Below are 20662 nucleotides of genomic sequence, written 5' to 3'. Positions count from 1 at the left end.
TATTTATCAAATCAGTCTTGCCCATAATTACACATCCTTTTAAGATTGACCGTATTCATCAGCCGTCTTAAGCTTGGCCGTATTTAACAACCTTCTTAAGCTTGGCCGTATTTTTCAGCCCTCATAAATTTGGCCGTATTTATCAACCCTCTTAAGCTTGGCCGTATTTATAAACCCTTTTAAGTTTACGTTGTGGAAAGGATTATTTGTTTATAGTATTTTCAGTCCGACTGCTTCCCAACTCATAACCAGGCTTAAGTCATTATAAAAGCCACACACACACACACACACACACACACACACACACACACACACAAGCAAACAGTATGATTCACGAAAAAAAAAAAAATAGCTACACTGGGAATCTGCTCATGGTAAGAATTAGTTAAGTCACTTTATAAATAATCTTCCAGACGATTTACAAATCTCTCGATCCTTTATAAGTACTTCTTTATAACTATATCTCCAGATCCTTTATAAATATAGACCCATTAAAAATACTTCTCCAAGCCCTTTATAAATATTGCTCCAGATCCTTTATAAATACTTCTCCAGACCCTTTATAAATACTTCTCCAGACCCTTTATAAATATTTCTCCAGACCCTTTATAAATACTTCTCCAGACCCTTTATAAATACTTCTCGACCCTTTAAAAATATTTCTCCAGATCCTTTATAAATATTTCTCCAGACTATCAGGCAAATGACCGAGTGATGACAGACGGTTGTTGGAAAGGACTGATAGGAGGATGGGGAGGGGGGGAGGAATGCAACTCTTTGACAATAGAGAGTAACTGCAAAAGCAAAATTCGATTGTTTACAAATAGAGGCGTAACTGAAGGAGGGGACAATACACCAGTCTTAGAATATAAGTAGTCTGAGAATATAGGACGCACTGCAACTGAAAAAAAAATATATATATATTTTAAGAAAAGAGCCTGAATGCAAGAGGAAAACTGAGAAGTATAAGTAGAGAATTGATCACTGAAATGCAATGGGGCTGAGAATTAAAGAGCTGCTGCAAGGAAATGTGCACTAGCTAAGAATACTTACTTTATAGGGAAAACGTGATATTAGAAAAAGAGGAATGGAAAGTCAACAAAATGATTGAGGTGGTTCTCAAATTACAAGGGGTAAATGGAGTACAAGGCAGACTGGAGAAAGGAATGAGCTTGTCAGGGAAATATGCATTACCTTGAGAAGAGAGAGAACTTTTGCAACAGTCTGAGCATAAAGAAGTAAATGCAAGATGAGAATAGACAAAGAATAGCCTAGTATGAGGAATGGAAGGCTCAGCAAGTATTCAGGCTGATTTTGAATTGAGATATTTTCTTTTTTACTTTATTTGAAGGGGGGGGGGGAGCGGACTCAACAACTTCGCGGTGGTTTAATAATTGACAAAATGATGGACAGTCGCTAGGGAGCGGATTTGCAAAAGGTGAAAATGCTTAAAATGGGAGAAATACATCGAATGGTAGGAACTATATGCTACAATCCTAATTTAGCCTTTTTCTGAGCCGACTTTGAAGGAAATATTATGACCAGTGTTTGGAAGGGATTGTAGAAAAGGAGAAATGTATAGTACGATAAGAGAGAGAGAGAGAGAGAGAGAGAGAGAGAGAAAGAGACCTATGCAAAGTACTTGTAAACCCATTTTCACGAAATCACAAGCTAAAATAAGACAGCTATCGGGAACGGGACTGACAAAGGGAAGAATGTAAACAATGAGACGAGTGAAGGAGAATACTGAAGGAGCGGAAAGATATATTGGCTATTCTTTCAACACCTTCCTCCTGTGTTGATTTTGAAGCTTAAATGATACGCGGTTGTTAGGAAAAGACTTACAAGGGAGAAATGCACAACAAGAGACACGAAAAAGCAAAACGAAGAGGATTTTAAAGCTTATATTGCCTGGTAAAATTATATATAAAAAAAAAAAAAACGAACGGATATGAGAAAGACGAATACTGCGCTCACTCAAATTTTTTCTGCTCCGTGAGAATGACTGGTTAAAATGATGCTACCGGATTTACAAAAGGAATAATGAATAAAATGAATATGGGGAACGTGGAAATAGAAAAAGAGACAATTTTGCTGCAACACCATTTATATATTTAACAATTTCTTGCATCCTCGTTAAGAGTTGAAATGACAGCGGTAGTTATTATGGGGAAAATCTAAAAAAGGAAAGAATGCAGAAATGGAGGGAATGAAAGAGGAAATAGAAAGAAAGCCAGAGGAAAAAGAAAGAAAAAAAGAAAGCTAGAGGAAGAAGAAAGAACGAAAGCTAGAGGGAAAAGAACGAAAGAAAAAGCTAAAGGCAAAAGAAAGGAAGCTAAAGGAAGAAGAAAGGAAGTCAGAGGAAAAAGAAAGCTAGAGGAAAAAGAAAGAAAGCTAGAGGAAAAAGAAAGAAAGAAAGCTAGAGGAAAAAGAAAGAAAGCTAGACGAAGAAGAATAAAGAAAGATAGATGAAAAAGAAAGAAGGAAAGCTAGTGGAAAAAGAAAGAAAGCTACAGGTAAAAGAAAAAGAATATGCCACTCTCGCCATCCATTCGTTTTTCTTTTTCCATTCTTTTTTTATCCAGTGGCTGAAATGACATGCAGTTATTAGGGAAGGATTTGTCAGAGCTGAGAAATAAAATAAAATTAGAATAATAAAGGAGAATAACAGACTGAACCAGGAAAACAGACAAAAATACATGTTACTCTTCCGACACTCTTTAGCATTATTTAAAATTGAGATGACTAGCAGTTCTTACGCCGAGACTGGGATAGTGAACAATGCATAATGAGACAACGAAAGGAAATGAAGGGAAATCAATAGGAAGAAAATGACTTCTATACCTACTTTTTCAAAATAATAATAATAATAATAATAATGAATACCGGAAATAATAATAACAATAGTGTGGTAATAATAATAACAATAATATGGTAATAATAATAATAATAATAATAATAATAATAAAGCAAAGGAAGGGTAGAAACTGAACACATCCACAGACATAGGAATCAGTAAGAATAAAAAACGCAAAGAAAAAATAAAGATTCTTAGACCGCCTCTCTCACATTCCCTACGTATCATCCCATCGTCACATTGAAGGACATGAGAGGAGGATATTATTTTCCCCTCAAAATAATAATAATAATAATCATAATACATAAATGAGAGAGAGAGAGAGAGTATTCGTACCGCAAATGTTAAGGAAGACTACAGTACACACGCAAAAAAAAGGTGTGAGAGGAGGAAGGAAATGGGTGAGGGAGGAAATGCAATAAAACCTGATGCTAAAGTTAGTTCTCTCTCTCTCTCTCTCTCTCTCTCTCTCTCTCTCTCTCTCCCCTAAAGCTGTCCACACTTTTACCTTCCCAAAAAAATTTTTTCATCAACCTCTCTCTCTCTCTCTCTCTCTCTCTCTCTCTCTCTCCAAACCAGAGAGATCTCGTAATGATGGCGGTAACTGGGCTCTTCCTAACACCTCTCTTTTAGCGATTTATTTTTGGAGATGGGAGATTAAAATCCTTCTTTATGTTATTTGTGCAGAATATGGCGATATTGGAAGGATATGTGTAACAGATCGGTACAGTGTAATAAACAAAAACAAAAAATCGCTTAGGGAAAGGTGTTAGGGACCTTCCTCAACCGACGATAATACGGGTCCTGATCCACAACGGCCCGTTTTCTCTCCCTAATAACTTTTCGTGGGCGATTTATTTTGCTCATTACACCTTACTGTCCTATTCTGCGTTATAAAGATCCTCTAACGTTGCCATACTCTGCATAAATAACGTACAAGAAGATATTAGCCGGCAACATTCAAAAATAAATCGCTTAGGACGAGAATATGGACCAATTTCCATCAACCCATATAAGATGACGTCATTGCTATAATTATCCTCACCCACACAGACTACAAATAGAATGCTTTGCTAAAATTATGTGTCTGGTAGTAAAGGAATTAAAATATAGCAAGTCGAAGTAGTAAGGTCTTCACAAACTAAATAAAACAGGCTTTCAGTATTACTAAAAACAAGTAAATATATAAAACAACTAAAAATGTTGACAACGATGCATATATCAACCCCAACCCTTTCAGTACCATGACGCTTTTATATCCACACCGCTATATTGCTGCTACAGATCAGTGATTTTATTCTGCTTAACTACTTCACGCCAGCGATTTATTTTACCTCATTACTTCCACCAGACCATATTTTCAGCTTAAGGGAGACTTTTGACTAGAAGTTTGATAATGCCTTCACTAACCACATTACTAGAAATCTAAGTTGAATAGAACCGTTTGCTACTAGAAAGGGTAAAAAATGGTAGTGCATCCTCAGAGTGAAGGAGTTAAAGACGTCTGGATTCCTTTTTCACTCTAACCTGGCCTAAAACTGCCATCTCTCCGACATGAATGCAGAGTTGTTGCAATAGATTTAACACTAAAACACTATGCTTGCCACGAAGTAGTGCTATGGGAAGAATGTAGAGACGTAGCATCCTTCTTCTGCCACTCAGCTGCGTGAAATAAGCTACAAAGGACGAATATCTGGGCCAAGTTAAGGTGAGAATATAAGGGGTATGAACATTTAATAACCCAAATTTTATACATAACTCCCGTATTTTCCGCTAAAACCAGACGATTTTACCCAATTTAAGCGGGCCAAATACACGACGATCAACCCCTCCGTAACCCGTCACTTTCGGCGTGGAGTGACTGTTACTCTGACGCAAAAGTCGTGGGATTTGCATAATAGGGGAAACAAGGCTTACCTCCAGACGATTTCATTCAGTTCTTCCATAACCAAAACCTCACAGATCAACTCCTCCATAACCCCTCAAGAGACAAGCAGTTACGGTGACGCTAAGTTGGGTGATTGGTAGATTAGTGACGATGAAGGTGTGATTCTTCATGCCGCCACTCCGCTACATATCATTCTGCTCTACCGTTATCAAAATTTCACAGATTAACCCCTCCGTTTAGCTTCTCACCTTCAGCGTCACGTGGCAAGCAGTTACGGTGACGCTAAGAAGGGGATGATGTGTAACAGCGATGACAGTCGAATGTTACGCCAGACGATTTTATGCAGCTCTACCGTAACCCAAACCTCACATATTTACCTATTCAACACCAGGACGCATTTCAATTCTATTCTTTCTAACCCCTGACGATTTATATTCATCTTAGGGGAGACTATACATGTTTATTTATTGGTAAAGAGGTCAGTGAAAGCTTTACCTCCTTCCCTGGTCCGAAAAAACCTCTCCTGAACTGAATAAAACCGTCTAGAGAAAGCAAGAATAAGAATACGTCATAGGATGAATCATGTCAACACATCTATAATCTGCATCGTGACAAGCAATTAGGATTACGGTAAGAGTGGAGATTTGCATAGCAGTGAAGATAGATTGTCAAGGTGTACCGCTAGATGATTTTATTCAGGTCTTGCGCAGCCGAAAACCCACAGATCCAGCCCCTGCGTACCGTGACAGGCAGTTATGGTGATGGTAAGAGCGGGGTGATTTGCATAATAGCAGTGATAGGGAGTCAAGTGGTACCTTCTCCGTGGCGCCGATACTGTTCGATATAATTTACATACGATTGGCACGCAGCTCCGACGGGGATGGATGGGAGGCGCCGTGGACTGGGGGTACTGGCGGGGTTAATAGTAATGGTTTTTAATATCTCCACTACCAGACGTCTTTCTTACGTTGAAAAAAAAAAAAAATCGTCTGGCGGTACTAGTAGCATAAGGAAAGTAGAAAACACTCGGACAGTTCATACCTCCGCCAACGCCAACAAAATTTATGACTTGCTGCTGTAATTCTTCTTAAGTACTAGACGAACACTGTTACGGTTTCATAGTCAGTTAATTCTATGGTCGTACTATGCCCATTAGCACAATATCAGGGAGTGCATACCTCCGCCAACGCCAATAAAATTTATTTATACCTGCATCCAGAATCAACTCAAAATCTATTTAACGCTTCTTTGGCCCACTGCCCTCCCATCCATCAGAATTCATTGAAATCAGATTTCAGCTTTTTGTGATACTTTGTACACAAACAGACTAGGGTTAATACATAACCTCAGTCCAACTTCGCTGGCATATATATATATATATATATATATATATATATATATATATATATATATATATATATATATATATATATATATATATATATAATAAAAGCATCATGTTAGGGGTTTTTAGGTGATTGGTTGTGAGTTACTGGTGGTTGACGAAAGGCTGGATGATACTGTTAGTTAACCAGTGATCTGAAGGTAATGAGTGATTAACTCTTCACACCGGGGGACTAATGGAGGCTCTTAATTACCCCTTCCCAGTCTTTCTCAACACAGTGAGTAATTACCTATTATATTCCGACGATTTTACTGAACTGAGAAACACCCTCTCGACACAGAAGGGAGTGGTAGGAAGCGGTGGTGTTATCGAGTGGCCGTGTTATCGGTTGGTTATCAGTCCCCTACATACGATTATCACAAAAAGGAGGTTTAGAATTTATGCCTATAGACTGTTCAAGGGTCATTCTCCTTCAGCCTGATGACGCGTTTTTTAATACGGTAATATATTAACTATTTCCAGACGATTTCCCTCGGCTTAGGAGAGAATTTTCGATCTAAAGGCCTCCATAAACCCCTGCACTCAAGGACGCCTCCCTTCAGATGAGTAAAGTCGTCTGGTATGTTAGCAAGAGTAAAGCCCAAGAATACGCCATCGAACTGAAAGGATTAACACACAGGAAGCGGTGGTTTTATCGTGTTATCAGTAAGTTATCAGCCTGGGCCATACATTTGCCAGCCGATACTTCCCGTCTTATCTACCTGCATACTGATGACGAGGCGACGGAAATAGCGACCCGCCCGGGGTGAATATCATCATTTGAATAGATTATCGCGGGTACCGTAATTTATGAGCGAGTTCCTTATTGAAACGCCCATGGGAATATTGTAATTTAAATGAATTATTACACGTATTACCAACAGTACTAATTTATGTCTGGACTCCTTGCTGAAAACCATTATTGCAATGTTATATAACTAGTTGGACGTGTACTTCATGGATGAACTTCTTCCATGGAAGATGGATGATGGAAGCACTACCGGGTTACAGTACACTTTCTTACGCCACGAGAGCTGTGTCGTAAACTATATCAACTCGTCTAGAGGTAACAACGCAGAATACAAGACAGTATCGCTGAATTTAAGAAAACAGTTAGTAACCTCTCGCGCGCTAAGACGTTTTCGCGACACTCAATATGGGGAGGAAGCGAGGAGACATTATATTACCTCTCCCTCAATTTATTATATTTTCCTTATTTTCTTGAACTTTACCTGGCAACTTCTTAAGAAAATGTCGGTAATTAAAGACACAGCTATTGATAACACGAGAGAATATTAAGGTGTACGTCCACTAGGCATAATTAATCGCTAAGAAAAGGGTGTTAAGAGGCTTACACCGACGGGACCAAGATAAAAGTCATCCCTCAAGGCATTAACCCCTTCACTGCGATTATTTCCGTTTTCTATTTCCTTATTTTTTCTCCGTTTCTTCTTTCTTTCCGGCCTCCTAACTTCCTTTTCCTCTTCTCTTCCTTTCCTTCCCTTCATTGGTTTCGTTTTTGTTTTTTTTTCAATATTTTTCTTCCTTCCCTCTATTATTTCCTCCCTTTCATCCTCATCCTTCCTTCCTCACATCCTTCCCGCCCACCTGCCCTTTTCGTTCGCATTTCCTTCCTTTCTCGTATCATCCATTTCTCTCTCTCTCTCTCTCTCTCTCTCTCTCTCTCTCCTCTTCTTTGCTCCTGCCAGCGATGTGCGGTTAGGAAGCTTACTAACACCTCTCCCTTACCAGTTTATTTCTCATTCTGCTCCGTTACTATATTCTTGTGTTATTCATGCACTCCATTTCAACATTGAAAGGATACAAGAAGCAAAAATGGGGACAGTCATGGGTAGTTTGGAAAATAAATCGCTGAGGAAGAGGTGCTAGGGAGCCTGCTTACCCGACCAGAATTCGAACCTTCACCTAAGTTGCATAAAATCGCGAGGGGGAAGGAGGAATAATAAAAGAAGTCCTCGGGATGAAGGGACAGGAAACGGTAGCCCTTTCCTTAGGAGTTGTCCCTTAAATTGAACAAAATCGCTGGGCCTTAATAATAATAATAACAATAATAATAATAATAAAAGGTGCCATCAGAGGGAAACGGTTAACAGATACCGGTCAAAACCCCTTTGCCAAATCCTGCGACGAATGCACAGATGGTAAAAGGCTTCCTCTTAGGGTTACATTAAAGGCGAGATTATTGCCCTTCATTACGAGACATCTCCCCTACTCAGAATAAAATAAAACTGTCGGGAGATGGCAAGATGATGATGATAATAACAATAATAATAAAAATAGTATTAGTAATAATAGTAGTAGTAGTAGTAGTAGTAGTTGTTGTTGTTGTTGTTGTAGTAGTAGCAGCAGCAGCAAAAGTAATAATAATAATCATCATCATCATCATCCAATCCTACGTTAATAATAATAATAATAATAAAAGTAATCATAATAACCAGAGGGGCACTCACTGAAGCGCATCTCTCCGACAAGGGCACCGTAATTTCCAAACCACTCTTCATAATAGGTAAGGGTTTATCGTCATTAATTAGGGTTTCGCAAAAAAGAAAAAAAAAATCCGGATCCAGAATCTGTAATACGATCCGGATCTGTTCCAAAGTAATCGATTGTTCCCTGAGACATAGGCTATCTACCCACCAACGTTGGTCCAAATCTTAGTTTTTCAGTAATCCTGCTAACAGACAAACAAACAAACGGGGGTAAAAACATTCTCTCCTTGTCGCTGAGAATAATAATCGTAAGGTTTAAGCATGGGATTAACACTTTTAATCCTAACGCCACTCGGGGTATCGCAAGGGTTAAATAAAATCACCTGATGGTAGCAAGATAAAATAACAGACATGGTTACTGGGCCAGTGAGGAGAGAGAGAGAGAGAGAGAGAGAGAGAGTTTTCAATCTCCTTGTTCGGAAGAGCAGTCCTAAAACTAATATAGCCTAACACGTCTGGGAGTTGCAAGATAAAAAAAAAAAAAATGAATCTTTGAGGTTAATAAAAATTTTTATAATAAAACATAACGAATACAAAATGCGTCATCGGGGTAAAGGGAATAATGTTTAAACTAACTCTACGGTGCTATACCCATTTCCGCAAACAACCTAACTTGACCTAATTAAATATTCTAACCAAGTCTAAATTAACCTCTCAAATGCCTTCCAAATATCAAGCCTAACATAGCCTCTCAAACACTTCCCAAACTACTAGGAAATATATCGCCGCGTCTGACCTACCTTAACCTAGCTCACAGTGACTTAAATGAAGGCAGTCTAGACCAGGTCACGTCAAACCAGCTTGGCAATACGCGAACCAAACGCGAAATGAACAAAAACTCGCCTCAGTCTCATCCAGTCTTGTGTAGTTACTTCTGTGATTTTTTATTATTTACTGGCTACCTTCAGACGATTTTGTTTAGGTTAGGAAAACCCCCTAGTTGTGAAGGAGTTAATAAAGTCTAGCTAGTTACGGGAATCTAGACTCTTCAGTTAGAATAAATCCCTTACGCTGAATAAAATCGTCTGGCGGTGGTTTGTATTATTATTAAAGCGGTCCTGTTACAGGAGTTACGCTACAGAAAATTTCCTGTATTATCTACCTATTTATCTATCTATTGGGTGTCTATTTAGGCGTATCTCAGTACATTTCTAGACGATTAATTCTGAGGTTTATCTATCCACTCGTCCGTCTGTCTATCTATCTAACAGGTACCTTTACTCACCTACTTAGCCTAGAGATAAGGTAGCCTACCAAGGAATATGAACATGTTATAAATCCATCTACCCGTATCTTCTGTCTCATTTTCCAGTTATGATTATCAATATATCTAGTGAAATGTAGGCATGATAAATTTCTAGACAATTTTATCTATCTATAATTAATTTACGTGTATCTATATCTACTTCTCTCTCTCCCTCTACGTACCTATCCAGTCTATCCCCATTCATCAATCTACCCTGCCTTTACCAATTATTCAGTCCATCTAATTATCTACTGACCATCTTTCTACATAATGACCTGTAGGTATCCGTTGCCCCACCCTGCATCCTGTGAGGGGGTGACTCGGACCAAAGGATCTCCAGGCATTTCCGTCCCTCCTCAGTGACGAACCCCCTCCTTCCCTCCCCCCCTCCTCAAACCTAGAATAAATCCTCCACCTCGTTTTTTGGTGTCCCGGGTCCGTAAGAAGACTCCCTAGCACCTCTTCCTTAGCGATTTATTTTTGGATATGGCTGGTTGAAATCCTTTTGTACGTTATTTATGTAGAGTATGGCGATATTGTAAGGATTTATGTGACACAGAAGAGGGCAGTAAAGTGTAATAAACAAAATAAATCGCTTAGGAAATGGTGCTAGGGAGCTTCCTAAACCGATGAGAAAACGAACTCAGTGCATACGCTAGCCTAGGTGTCGAAGCAACTTTATCTTCGCGATTTATTATGTCTTATGTCCTGATATACTCACTTACGACAATTATTCATTTTTAGTACCTACATAATTTGCCTCAGTAACATATGAGCTGCTGAGAAGACGTGATAAGCAAAATAAATCGCTAAGGAAAAGGCGTTAAGGAGTCATCTATGTCATCTCCACTACATACGCCTCCACCTCGTCCTTGCCACCACCACATACTCCACCACCTCGTCTTTGAGTCACCAGCACATACTCCTCCACCTCGTCCTTGAGTCACCACCACATACTCATCCACCTCGTCCTTGACACCACCACATACTCCACCACCTCGTCCTTGCCACCACCAAATACTCCACCACCACCACATACTCCACCAGCTGGTCCTTGACACCACCTCGTCCTTGAATCACCAATCCCCCTTCTGGCCATGCCACAGTAGGCCTAATCAAGTGGCTCAGAATATTTACCATTTCAGTTCAAAGCTACATTATTCTCAACCAGACGATTATTCGGAGCACAGAGGGGATTTACAATGAGGGGGGAGGAAGACTTACAATTTAGAGGGGTTAGATGAAGCCCACATAAATCCACCTGAACTACAACCCCTTCCCTAGCTGAATAAAATCGTCTGGAGGCAGCCTGATCAAAAAAAAGAAAGAAAGAAAAAAAGATGACATTATGGTGATGTTCTTTGGGTGTGAATAATTATAATATTAAGATAAATAATAATAATTAAAAAAAGGCTTTACATAGCTAAGCATTAAAATCAAGAACACAGAGGAAAGTTTTATCAATCAGTTAAGGTATTTATCTGCGTATATTATCAATCCATCTATCCATCTACCAATATCAACTGTCTATCTGTCTACCAGTATTTATCTATCCATCTGAAACAAATTCATCGACTGGGACCAATCTATCTGAAATTGTTGATCTATGTCTAGAGGGACCTAGCCATTTATCTACCGGGACCTATCTATCTATCTTAAACTTGATCTAATGCCAATCGCCTAATCCCAGAGTTCATCCAATGTGGTCAATGGCTCCACGCCCCTCTATCACCACTCCAAGTCACTCTCTCTCTCGTACATACTCCCTCCCTGCGCCAAAGTAATTAGGCAGTTTATCATAGGCCTAATAATCGTAGATCACTTTAAAAAAAAATACTACAGGCTAATTAACTTTAAATAATTATAAAATATACCGGTAATTATATAAAACTATAATTCACTCAACTAGTCTTTATTTTTATAATAATATTAATAATAATAATACCGGTAGTGATGGTAGCAATAGTATAAGTAGTAATACTACCGGGTATTTCTTATTGAATTATTATTATTATTATTATTATTATTATTATTATTATTATTATTATTATTATGTGCCGTAATAATAATAATAATAACAAAACCTGTACAATATACAGTATATCTTCACCTGTACCGGTACTTTCATTTCTGTTACCACACAATTAATTTCCATAAGATTCTCATCTCATTATTACTATCATTATTATCATTATCATTATTATTATTATTATTATCAACCCATTCAGCCCAAGGACGATTTTCTCAGCTACCGTCAGACGATTTTATCCCAAAGAAGCATCGCCAGTAGTGAAAGGGTTACTGAAGACTATTACCTAACCCCTCCAGTTCAAATATTCTCCCTCAAAATCGTCTGGAGATAGCAGGAGTAAATATAAAGCGTCCTGGTATTGAAGAGATTAAATATATCCCATCACATCTCACGATATGAATTTCACATCAACATCAACATCATCATCATCATCATCCCAACCCCTTTTTCACCGTAACAAATAAGGTGGGTAAGATCCCGAAGCCATCTGCCTACCTACTTACCTATCTACAGACCTACCTACCTACCTACCTACCTACTGTATCTGTTCCTTTATGGCCTCATCAAGAGCGTAGGGGCTTGGGACAAGGGAAACCAGACATTTAAGGTTAGTGACTAGTCTCTGTTCCCTGAGAGGTAAGATATTATGTAAGCAATGAACCCCAACTATTCCTCAGATGTAAACCCTTGTTGACCACATACGGTTAGGGCGACTGAACCCACTAGACCACCACACACATACACACACACACACACACACACACACACACACACACACACACACACACACACACACACGTCGTCACGGTAACTTACACACTGGCAATGACAAAATCTTTCAGAAATCATAAAACTGAACCAGAAAAAAAAAAAAACTATTATAATCCCCAAACTGCCAAAAATCACCAAAAATCTAACTCAAAATAACTGATAAGAATAAAGCAATAACCAAACAATCACGAACTCGAAAAATAAACTCGCAGAATAAACCAAATCTTAAAATAAAAATCACAGAAGGAAACTACCGGTGATAACAAGTAAAAATTATAATATATAAAATGGCAATACCGCTAAATAAAGGAAAAATAAACTCCTCTATCCAGTAAGTAAAGATAAAACAAGCTACTAATCGATATAAACATTCAATAAACTAGAAATAAACCAAAAATAACAATGCGTAAAAAAAACACTATACATAATAAAAATGAATGAAAGAAACACTGGGAGAAATATTAAACTCAAAATTACATAATAGATAAAATAACAACGGAGTAAAGACGTCAAGCAAAAAATTAAAATAATGAACGCAAAGTATATACAAATTTCACACACACACACACACACACACACACACACACACACACACACACACACACACACACACACAAATCTTATCGTCACCAAATATGACTTGAAAATTGTGTGCAAATAACTACAGCTATCAGTAAAACAAAAAGGCAAAATACACCATCAATACATCACTAAAAAACACACGCCAAAATTAACTCACTAGTCAATCACGTAATAGCGTAATAAAACACCGGAACAAACAGGTGAGGCGTTCTGACTGCGCATGAAAAAACACCCACATAAAAAACACCGGATATGCAAATTAGCCTTCCCAACACCTCATTCGCTGGGTCGTAATCTTGTCGGCATTTTTTTTCCTTAACACTTTTTCCTGGGCGATTAATTTTTTTACACTTCCTCAGCGATTTATTTCTTGACACCTCTTCCTCAGCGATTTATTTTCTCGACGCCTCTTCCTCAGCGATTTATGCAGTTTATTTCACCTCAATACTCACATACAAGAATATCAGCGTACCGGATGCGGAAATAAGGTGTTACAGGTAAGGAAGAGGTGCTAGAGTTAATGTCTTCTACACCTTAACTACACATACACTATACACTATTTTCGGTTTCGCTTAATACACTTTCTCGACCGAGCCTCTGTTACTGACCATCCCATAAAAAAATAAAAAAAAATAGCTACCGGTACTACTACTACCATCCTACTACCACCACCACCACTACCACTACTACTACTACTACTACTACTACTACTACTAATAATAATAATAATGATAATAATAATAATAAACAGATTTTCAGTTGCCAAATTGACGCTTACGACCATTTCCTCACAACTGTCGATAATCAATAATGGACATCTCAATTTCAAAGTCAGAAGGATCGAAAGGAACCTCTTCAGTGCATGGAATTATTTTCAAAAACTATATGGGCGAACATGAGCTGGCAAACTCGATATCTGTAGCTTAAATTGCCATCTTAGTTAAATTTCTAGCATAGTCGATAACTGCTAACATGTTGCTAGATACTCTGAGCCAATTAAAAGTTAGCATAGTTGATAATGGTACATAATTAGCCTACCCGAAGAAAAAGCTAATGTAGTTCATAGTCCTTAAATATAAATTAATAAAAATAAGTAGTTTTTTCTTAGAACGTGGCATAGTTGACATCCGTAAATGAGTTAATGGTTAAAAACTTCATGGAGTATTTCCTTGATAAAAGTGGTATGCGTACCGGGTATTTCAACACACGCTCATAATCTTATCTCAAATACCCTGTTTAGGTAGGACACTTTGAGCCATTCTAGATAACACACACACACACACACACACACACACACACACACACACACACACACACACACACGTCAAGGATTTACCATTATTTATTTATTTACACAATTGCACAATAATCAATATATAATTTTTTCCTAGTGTTTTCAAAGTACCGGATTTCTAGTTTCAGTTACACACAGATTTCAATTATTTGGCTAATCACTGACAGGTACATAAGATTTCAAAATTTTCTAGTCTATTAATATTTAGTCCTTAATCCTTTTTGGTCATAATACCTAATATATTAATCTAACTACTGCCTGACGCCGCATCCATAGAGGGGTGCCCTTGGCAAGATATCCCAATGCATTTCTGGACCGTATTCTAATTGACAAAGTAAGCTTCCTAACACATTTTTCTTAGCTGTTTATTATGCCTCTTACAACCAGATATTTCTTTTTCGTTTTTCTAATACTGGGTCCCATTAAGGTACAAAATGACGAAACGGTATAACAGGCAAAATGCATCGCTGAAGAGAATGTGCTGCGGTCTCCTGTGCCACCCAGAAAACTGCCCTCTGTTCCTACTCATCGACGACTCTCCCACGATACACAGCCCTCCCTCATACACACTCCAGCCTAGCCTACAAAAGCAGTCTACACATTAACAAAATAGATCCATAACCTAATTCTAGATCACTACATCTCACACGGCTTTCTGTCCCTACTCAGCAACGACCCCTCCTCCCACTACACATCACCCTCCCTCATACCATTTCACCATGATAAACTAACGAGGAGTGTATGTGAGTGAGGTGGAGGCAGATGACGAGATCGAGGGATGGAGTGGAGAGCTATATGAGAGGGGGGGGTGAGCTGGGGGGAGGGCAGTGACATGGTGGGGGACAGGGCAACATGGAGGCGACTTGTTTGTGGCCACCCCTTACGAGATTAAGGCGTCTGGCAATAGATAGATAGAGAAAGCGTCTGGTAGTGAGGGATATAGCAAGCGTTCGTTAACCTCTTCAGCTTAATATAATCATTCCTCAGCTGAATCAAATAATCTACGGTTAGCCAAAATCAAACAAAATGCGTCCTCGGGCTGAAGGGATAAATAATTCACTAAAAGAAATGGAAATTGAAAAGGGGGGGGAGTCAAAAACAACGCTAATTTCGGGAGCCGTTTTGAAAGTTTGAAACGGGCGGACAAAACTGAACAAAACGGTAATATTGACCTGTGAACCCGAGCACGTGGCAGGGAGGGGCCCGAGGGGAGGGAAAGAGGGAAAAAAAGGAGGGGAAAAAAAAGGCTGGGGAAGAAAGTGATATGGGGAGACGCAGAGAGGGGAAAGGAGGGGAAAAACAGGCTGGGGAAGAAATTAATATGGGGACTGAAAGAAAGGGGAAAAGGGGGAATATGAACTGGGAATGAGACTGACATGGGGAAGGGAAAAGAGAGGAAAAGAAGGGGAAAAATAGGCTGGGGAAGAAACTGATACGAGACTGGAAGAATAGGGAAAGGGGGAGAAAATGGGTTGGGGAGGAGACTGATATGGGGAAAGGAAGAGAGAAAATGGGAAATACGTTGAAGAAAATATTGCAATGGGGAAAGGAAGAAAAGGAAAAAGATGGGGAGATACGCTGGGGAAAAGGAGGGAATAACAGACTGGGAAAGAAGCCGATAAGAGATAAGGAAGACTGGGAAAAACTGGCGAAATAATGGGAAGGCAAGAGAAGAGAAAATGAACGGAAAACAGGCCATAGAAGCAGAGAAGCAAGCAACGTGCGGAAAAGTAGAACTGGGAAATGAAGGAACGAGATATTATGGGTAGGGGGAAAAGAGGAAGAAAGGAATAAAAGTGAAAAAAGGAATAGAAAAACAGACTCGTGAAGATAAAAGATAATGGAAAAGAAAGGGGATAAAGTACGGAATGCAAAATCTTCAGAAAAAAGGGAGAGGAGAAATAAGCTGACAGAGATGTAGAGAAACAGAGGGAAGAATGGGATAATAAAGGAAACAAGGGAGAAAGGGAAGAGGAAATGAGAGAAAAACAGGTTGGAGAGGCAGGTATGAGTTTGATATGAGAATGGAAGAAAGAGGGAAACAGTGATGATATTTTGAAGAGTAATAAAAGAGAGAAGAGACAGAGAGGGGAGGGGGAAGGAAGAGGAAATAGGCTGGGGAAGCGAAGGAAATGGGCTAACAGGGGGAGAGGAAGAAAGGGGAATGGGAACGAAATCAGGAGGAAGGAAAAGAATTAAAAAGAATGGAAAATTGGATGAGGCAACGGAGCAACTGAAGAATGAAGGAAGCAAAAGAAAATAGGGGGAAAATAAAAAATGGGAAATAAAGAAAATACGGGAAAATAAGGAAGGAGGAAAAAAATAGGCGACTCGAGATATAAAGTAAATCATTTAGGGAAAGATGAGAACAGGAGAAAACTGGATATAAGACGCAGTGGAGGGAAACGAGAGGAGAGGGGAAAAGGGAAGGAATATTAACTGGAGAGACGGAAAAGAAACTGATAAGGAGAGGAAGTGCGGGGTGGGGAAAATACAAGGACGTAAAATAAGGGGTGAACATTGTAAAAAGAAAAAAAAAAGAAAGATGACAAAAACATTACATAAATCCCACGACCTGAACAATTTTGGCATAATTCCTTAATACCAGACGATTTTATTCAGCAGGCATCTTCACCGTCACTATGAACCCTCTCACAGTCGGGCCAACCCTAGTATTCTTAACCCGCTAAGGTCAGACGATTTTCAGTAGAGTGAAGGAGGCCTGAGAATTAACGCTACATTACTACCTCTACCATTCCCATGATGGGGACAACTCTAGCATTCTATTCAACCCAGACGATTATATTCAACAGAGAATGAGTCACAGGAATCTGAGTTAATATAGTCGCCATGAACCCTCTCACGGTCAGGACAAGTCTTGTAATACCACAGGATTCTTGTCCAACGGAGCATAAGCCACAGGACCCTGACTTAAGTACTGCACTGTCATCCTTACCCCTCTCATGGTGGGTACAAGTCTATATCCCAGAAGCCAGAGTTAATATAGGGAGGAAATGATGCTATGGAGGGGAAAATAAGAGGAAAGCAAGAGGGGAGATATGGAGAGAACCCCTTCAACTCGTATATATATATTTTTTTTACTTTATTCTTATTATCAATCGATTTTATTCAGTCTGGGAGAAAAAAAAAGTTAATGAAGGCTGTATCTAACCCCTTCAGTTCGAAAACCAGTCACCCTAATAAAACCGTGGAGTTAAACCGTCTGAATGTGGCCAGAATTAAGTGACGTCCTCGGGCTGAAGAGGCTAACATGCAAAGGGAAAAGGGGGGGGGGAAATGTAGGCCTGGAAGGGGAGGGAAAATTGAGGAAAAGATGATGGAAGGAAAGACAGGGAAGATGAGAGGGAAAAAAAAGGCATAGAAGGTGGGAAGGAAAAACGACATGACAAGAAAGAAGGGGAGGAAGATGAAAGACATGAGGGAAGGCTGGGTAAGGAAATTAGTTTTAACAAAAATAATAATCTTTAAAAATGCGGCTCGTTAAAACATGCATATTTACCAGAATAAGATTTCAGTAAATATTACGAGAAGACACTGATAACGAAAAAGGAAGTAAGGTAAGGGAAAAAGGTGTTATAGAGGTAAATTACATAAGGGGTGGAGAGGAAATTAAGGAAAGAAGAAAACAGGGAAGGAAAAAATTGAAGTAATAACAGGTAAAAACTGAAAGAATGAAGAGGGAAATAGGGGAAAGATGAAAGAAAAAATAGAGGGATAAATAGGGGGTAAGAAAATAATAAATATACGAGGAAGTGAGATGAGAGAAAAAAAAGTTAAAAAAGACTATAAAAAAACACCCTCAAGTTCCTATACCCAAAATCTTTAATGAGAGAAAAATCTAGTGGGAGGCAAAAATTAAATATTATTACAGCTGACACGACCATGGCGGGGTTAATATTGCAAAAAAAAATTACGAGCTGTACGAAATAAGGGAAACTGGAAATGGGGAAAAAGAGGGGGACGGAAGAAGGAAGGAAATAGGGGGATGGGAGGCGAGAGGAGAAGCGGGAAGAAGGGAATAGTCCTGTTATAATCCAAGAATAAAACTAAAATAATAATAGGCTGGAAAAGAAAAATAAAATACAATGCAAGAGGAGGAAGGAGCCGAGATCGAAAGAAAATAAGGAGAGAAGAGAGAGGGAAGAGAGGAGAGGAGGGAGAGAGAGAAAAACAAAGACCACACTGACAGGGTGAAAATTAATAGGCATTTGAGAAAAGGAAAAATTACTGAACCAGAAATCAGAGTAAGGGAGGAAGGTAGGAAAAGAGGAGGAGAGGAGAGAAAAATATAACAAGAAATTAATGATGAAGAAATTGATAAGGATAAAGTTACTAAGCTAGGGTAGAAAGAGATAATGCAGAAAAATAATAGCTATATAATTTAGAGTAAGGGGACAGAGAATGGGAAAGGGAAGGAGAAAGAAAAGAAAGAGAATCAACAAAACCACAGCTAGTGAGAATGAAATTGAAAATGTTACGAGGCTGGGAGAAAATAGAAACGATTAAAATATATGAGAAGAAACGCAAGGGGGAAAAAAGGTAAATAGTGTTTGAAGAAATTAAGTAAAAATCTATAAGGAAAGGAGATATGGGATGAGGGGAAGGAGACGAGGGGAAAAGGGGAAAATGATGGGTAATAACACACCCAGGGGAGGGGAAACAAGGGGAAAGGGTGGTGAGGGGAAAAAGTTGGGATGACAAAGATTGAAAGGGCATAAGAATTTAATACGACCAGACATTAGGATTAGGAAATTGAGATTAACCGGAATGGGCAGCGATGGAGATACAGAATGGGGAGGAAATACGCACGCGGTGATAATATGAAGGGGAAGTACTGGAAAAATATTGAAAGATGTGAAGAATTTAATGTAGTCGGAAATTATGAATGGGCGAAAGAGATTAGCGGGAATTGGCACCCACGAGCACAGAAAATGAGGAGAAAATACGTACGTGGTGATGATATGGGTGAAAATAGGGCTAATGGGTAATATATAGTGAAGAAAATGTAATAAGTAATATCCACAGGGTCGCGAAAACAGGAGTGCAAATCCCGTCGACTTGTCCGCCCTTACCTGTGAGCTGGCTGCTGTCCACGTTGCGAGGCCACATAATGAGAGCCATCTTCACTGTGCTGACTCTCTTGACTCTTCCGCTGACCTCCCTGACGTCATAACATCAGCACCACACGATTGAAAAAAGTCGTTATGGCCGTTTTTTAAAGGCCGTTAGGCGGACACCGAATTCAGTCTAGCAACCACCAAAAATGCAAATCACCGCTCAAACTGAATATTCAACGTTCGGCTCCCGCTAGCGAGTTCCAGATCAGGGGAGGGGGAGGAGGGAGATTTCCAGCACCTTCGCTCAGCACGGTTAAAAGTATGGTGTGGGGTCTGAGCCTGCGTGCGCGGGGAACTAAAACACGGCGTACACGCAGCGTCCACAAGGGATGGCGTCTCCCTAAGAACTGGTCCGCCCGTTGCCGCCTCGCCCGCATCTCCCCAGCCGACTCCACCCACTGCATCACGCCCCGCCCACCCTCAGCGTCTTGCCCAATCCACGCCGCCCCTCACACTCCGCCCACAAATTACAGCGGGCCTGATTATCATTTTAAAGAGTTTTGATAGCGGGCCGGGTGCATATTCAGAGCGCTCCCGGCTGTCATTGAGGGAGGATGTAAGCTCTCTTAAACACCTTCATCCTGAGTATGTCATGCATTGTTTTTGCCATCCTACTACCAAACTTCAACTCAGCTTTGGGAACGCGTGTAGACCTGAATGAGTTAGATGCAGCCTTCAGTCATCAGATACACTCTCAGGGTGTATCGTGCGGCATCAGTAAAATAAGAATGATGTTCTGGAATGGGTTAACGTCTAGGCCGAAATCGTTGGTTAGGGATGCTCCCTATCACCTCCTCCTTAGCTACTTATTTCTGACTAGGACACGCTGGTAGTCTCTTGGAATGTAGTGATGCGAAGTCGATGTTAACAAGATAGACAATACGGCAGGGGATATTTAAGTGTAATATGCCAAATAAATCGCTAAGGAAGAAGTGCTACGAAGGCTATACGGCTACTTAT

At 39.5% G+C, this 20662-nt stretch overlaps 1 protein-coding gene across 1 annotated transcript in view; it reads right to left on the bottom strand.

Annotated features, from left to right (window-relative positions):
• LOC145408019 (uncharacterized) overlaps window positions 1-19706 on the bottom strand; it is a 113820-nt gene extending 94114 nt beyond the window's left edge. Inside the window, exon 1 of the mRNA XM_080278822.1 lies at window positions 19658-19706. Coding sequence (XP_080134948.1) covers window positions 19658-19706 — 49 coding nt within the window. The remainder of the gene's footprint in view (window positions 1-19657) is intronic.
• Between the last annotated feature and the right edge of the window lie 956 nt (window positions 19707-20662).

The sequence above is a fragment of the Coenobita brevimanus genome, chromosome 8 (genome assembly GCF_032717465.1).
Source record: "Coenobita brevimanus isolate Jiangsu-jjx chromosome 8, ASM3271746v2, whole genome shotgun sequence".
Classification (NCBI taxonomy): Eukaryota; Metazoa; Arthropoda; class Malacostraca; order Decapoda; family Coenobitidae; genus Coenobita; species Coenobita brevimanus.
This window is presented reverse-complemented; position numbering and strand designations above follow the sequence as displayed.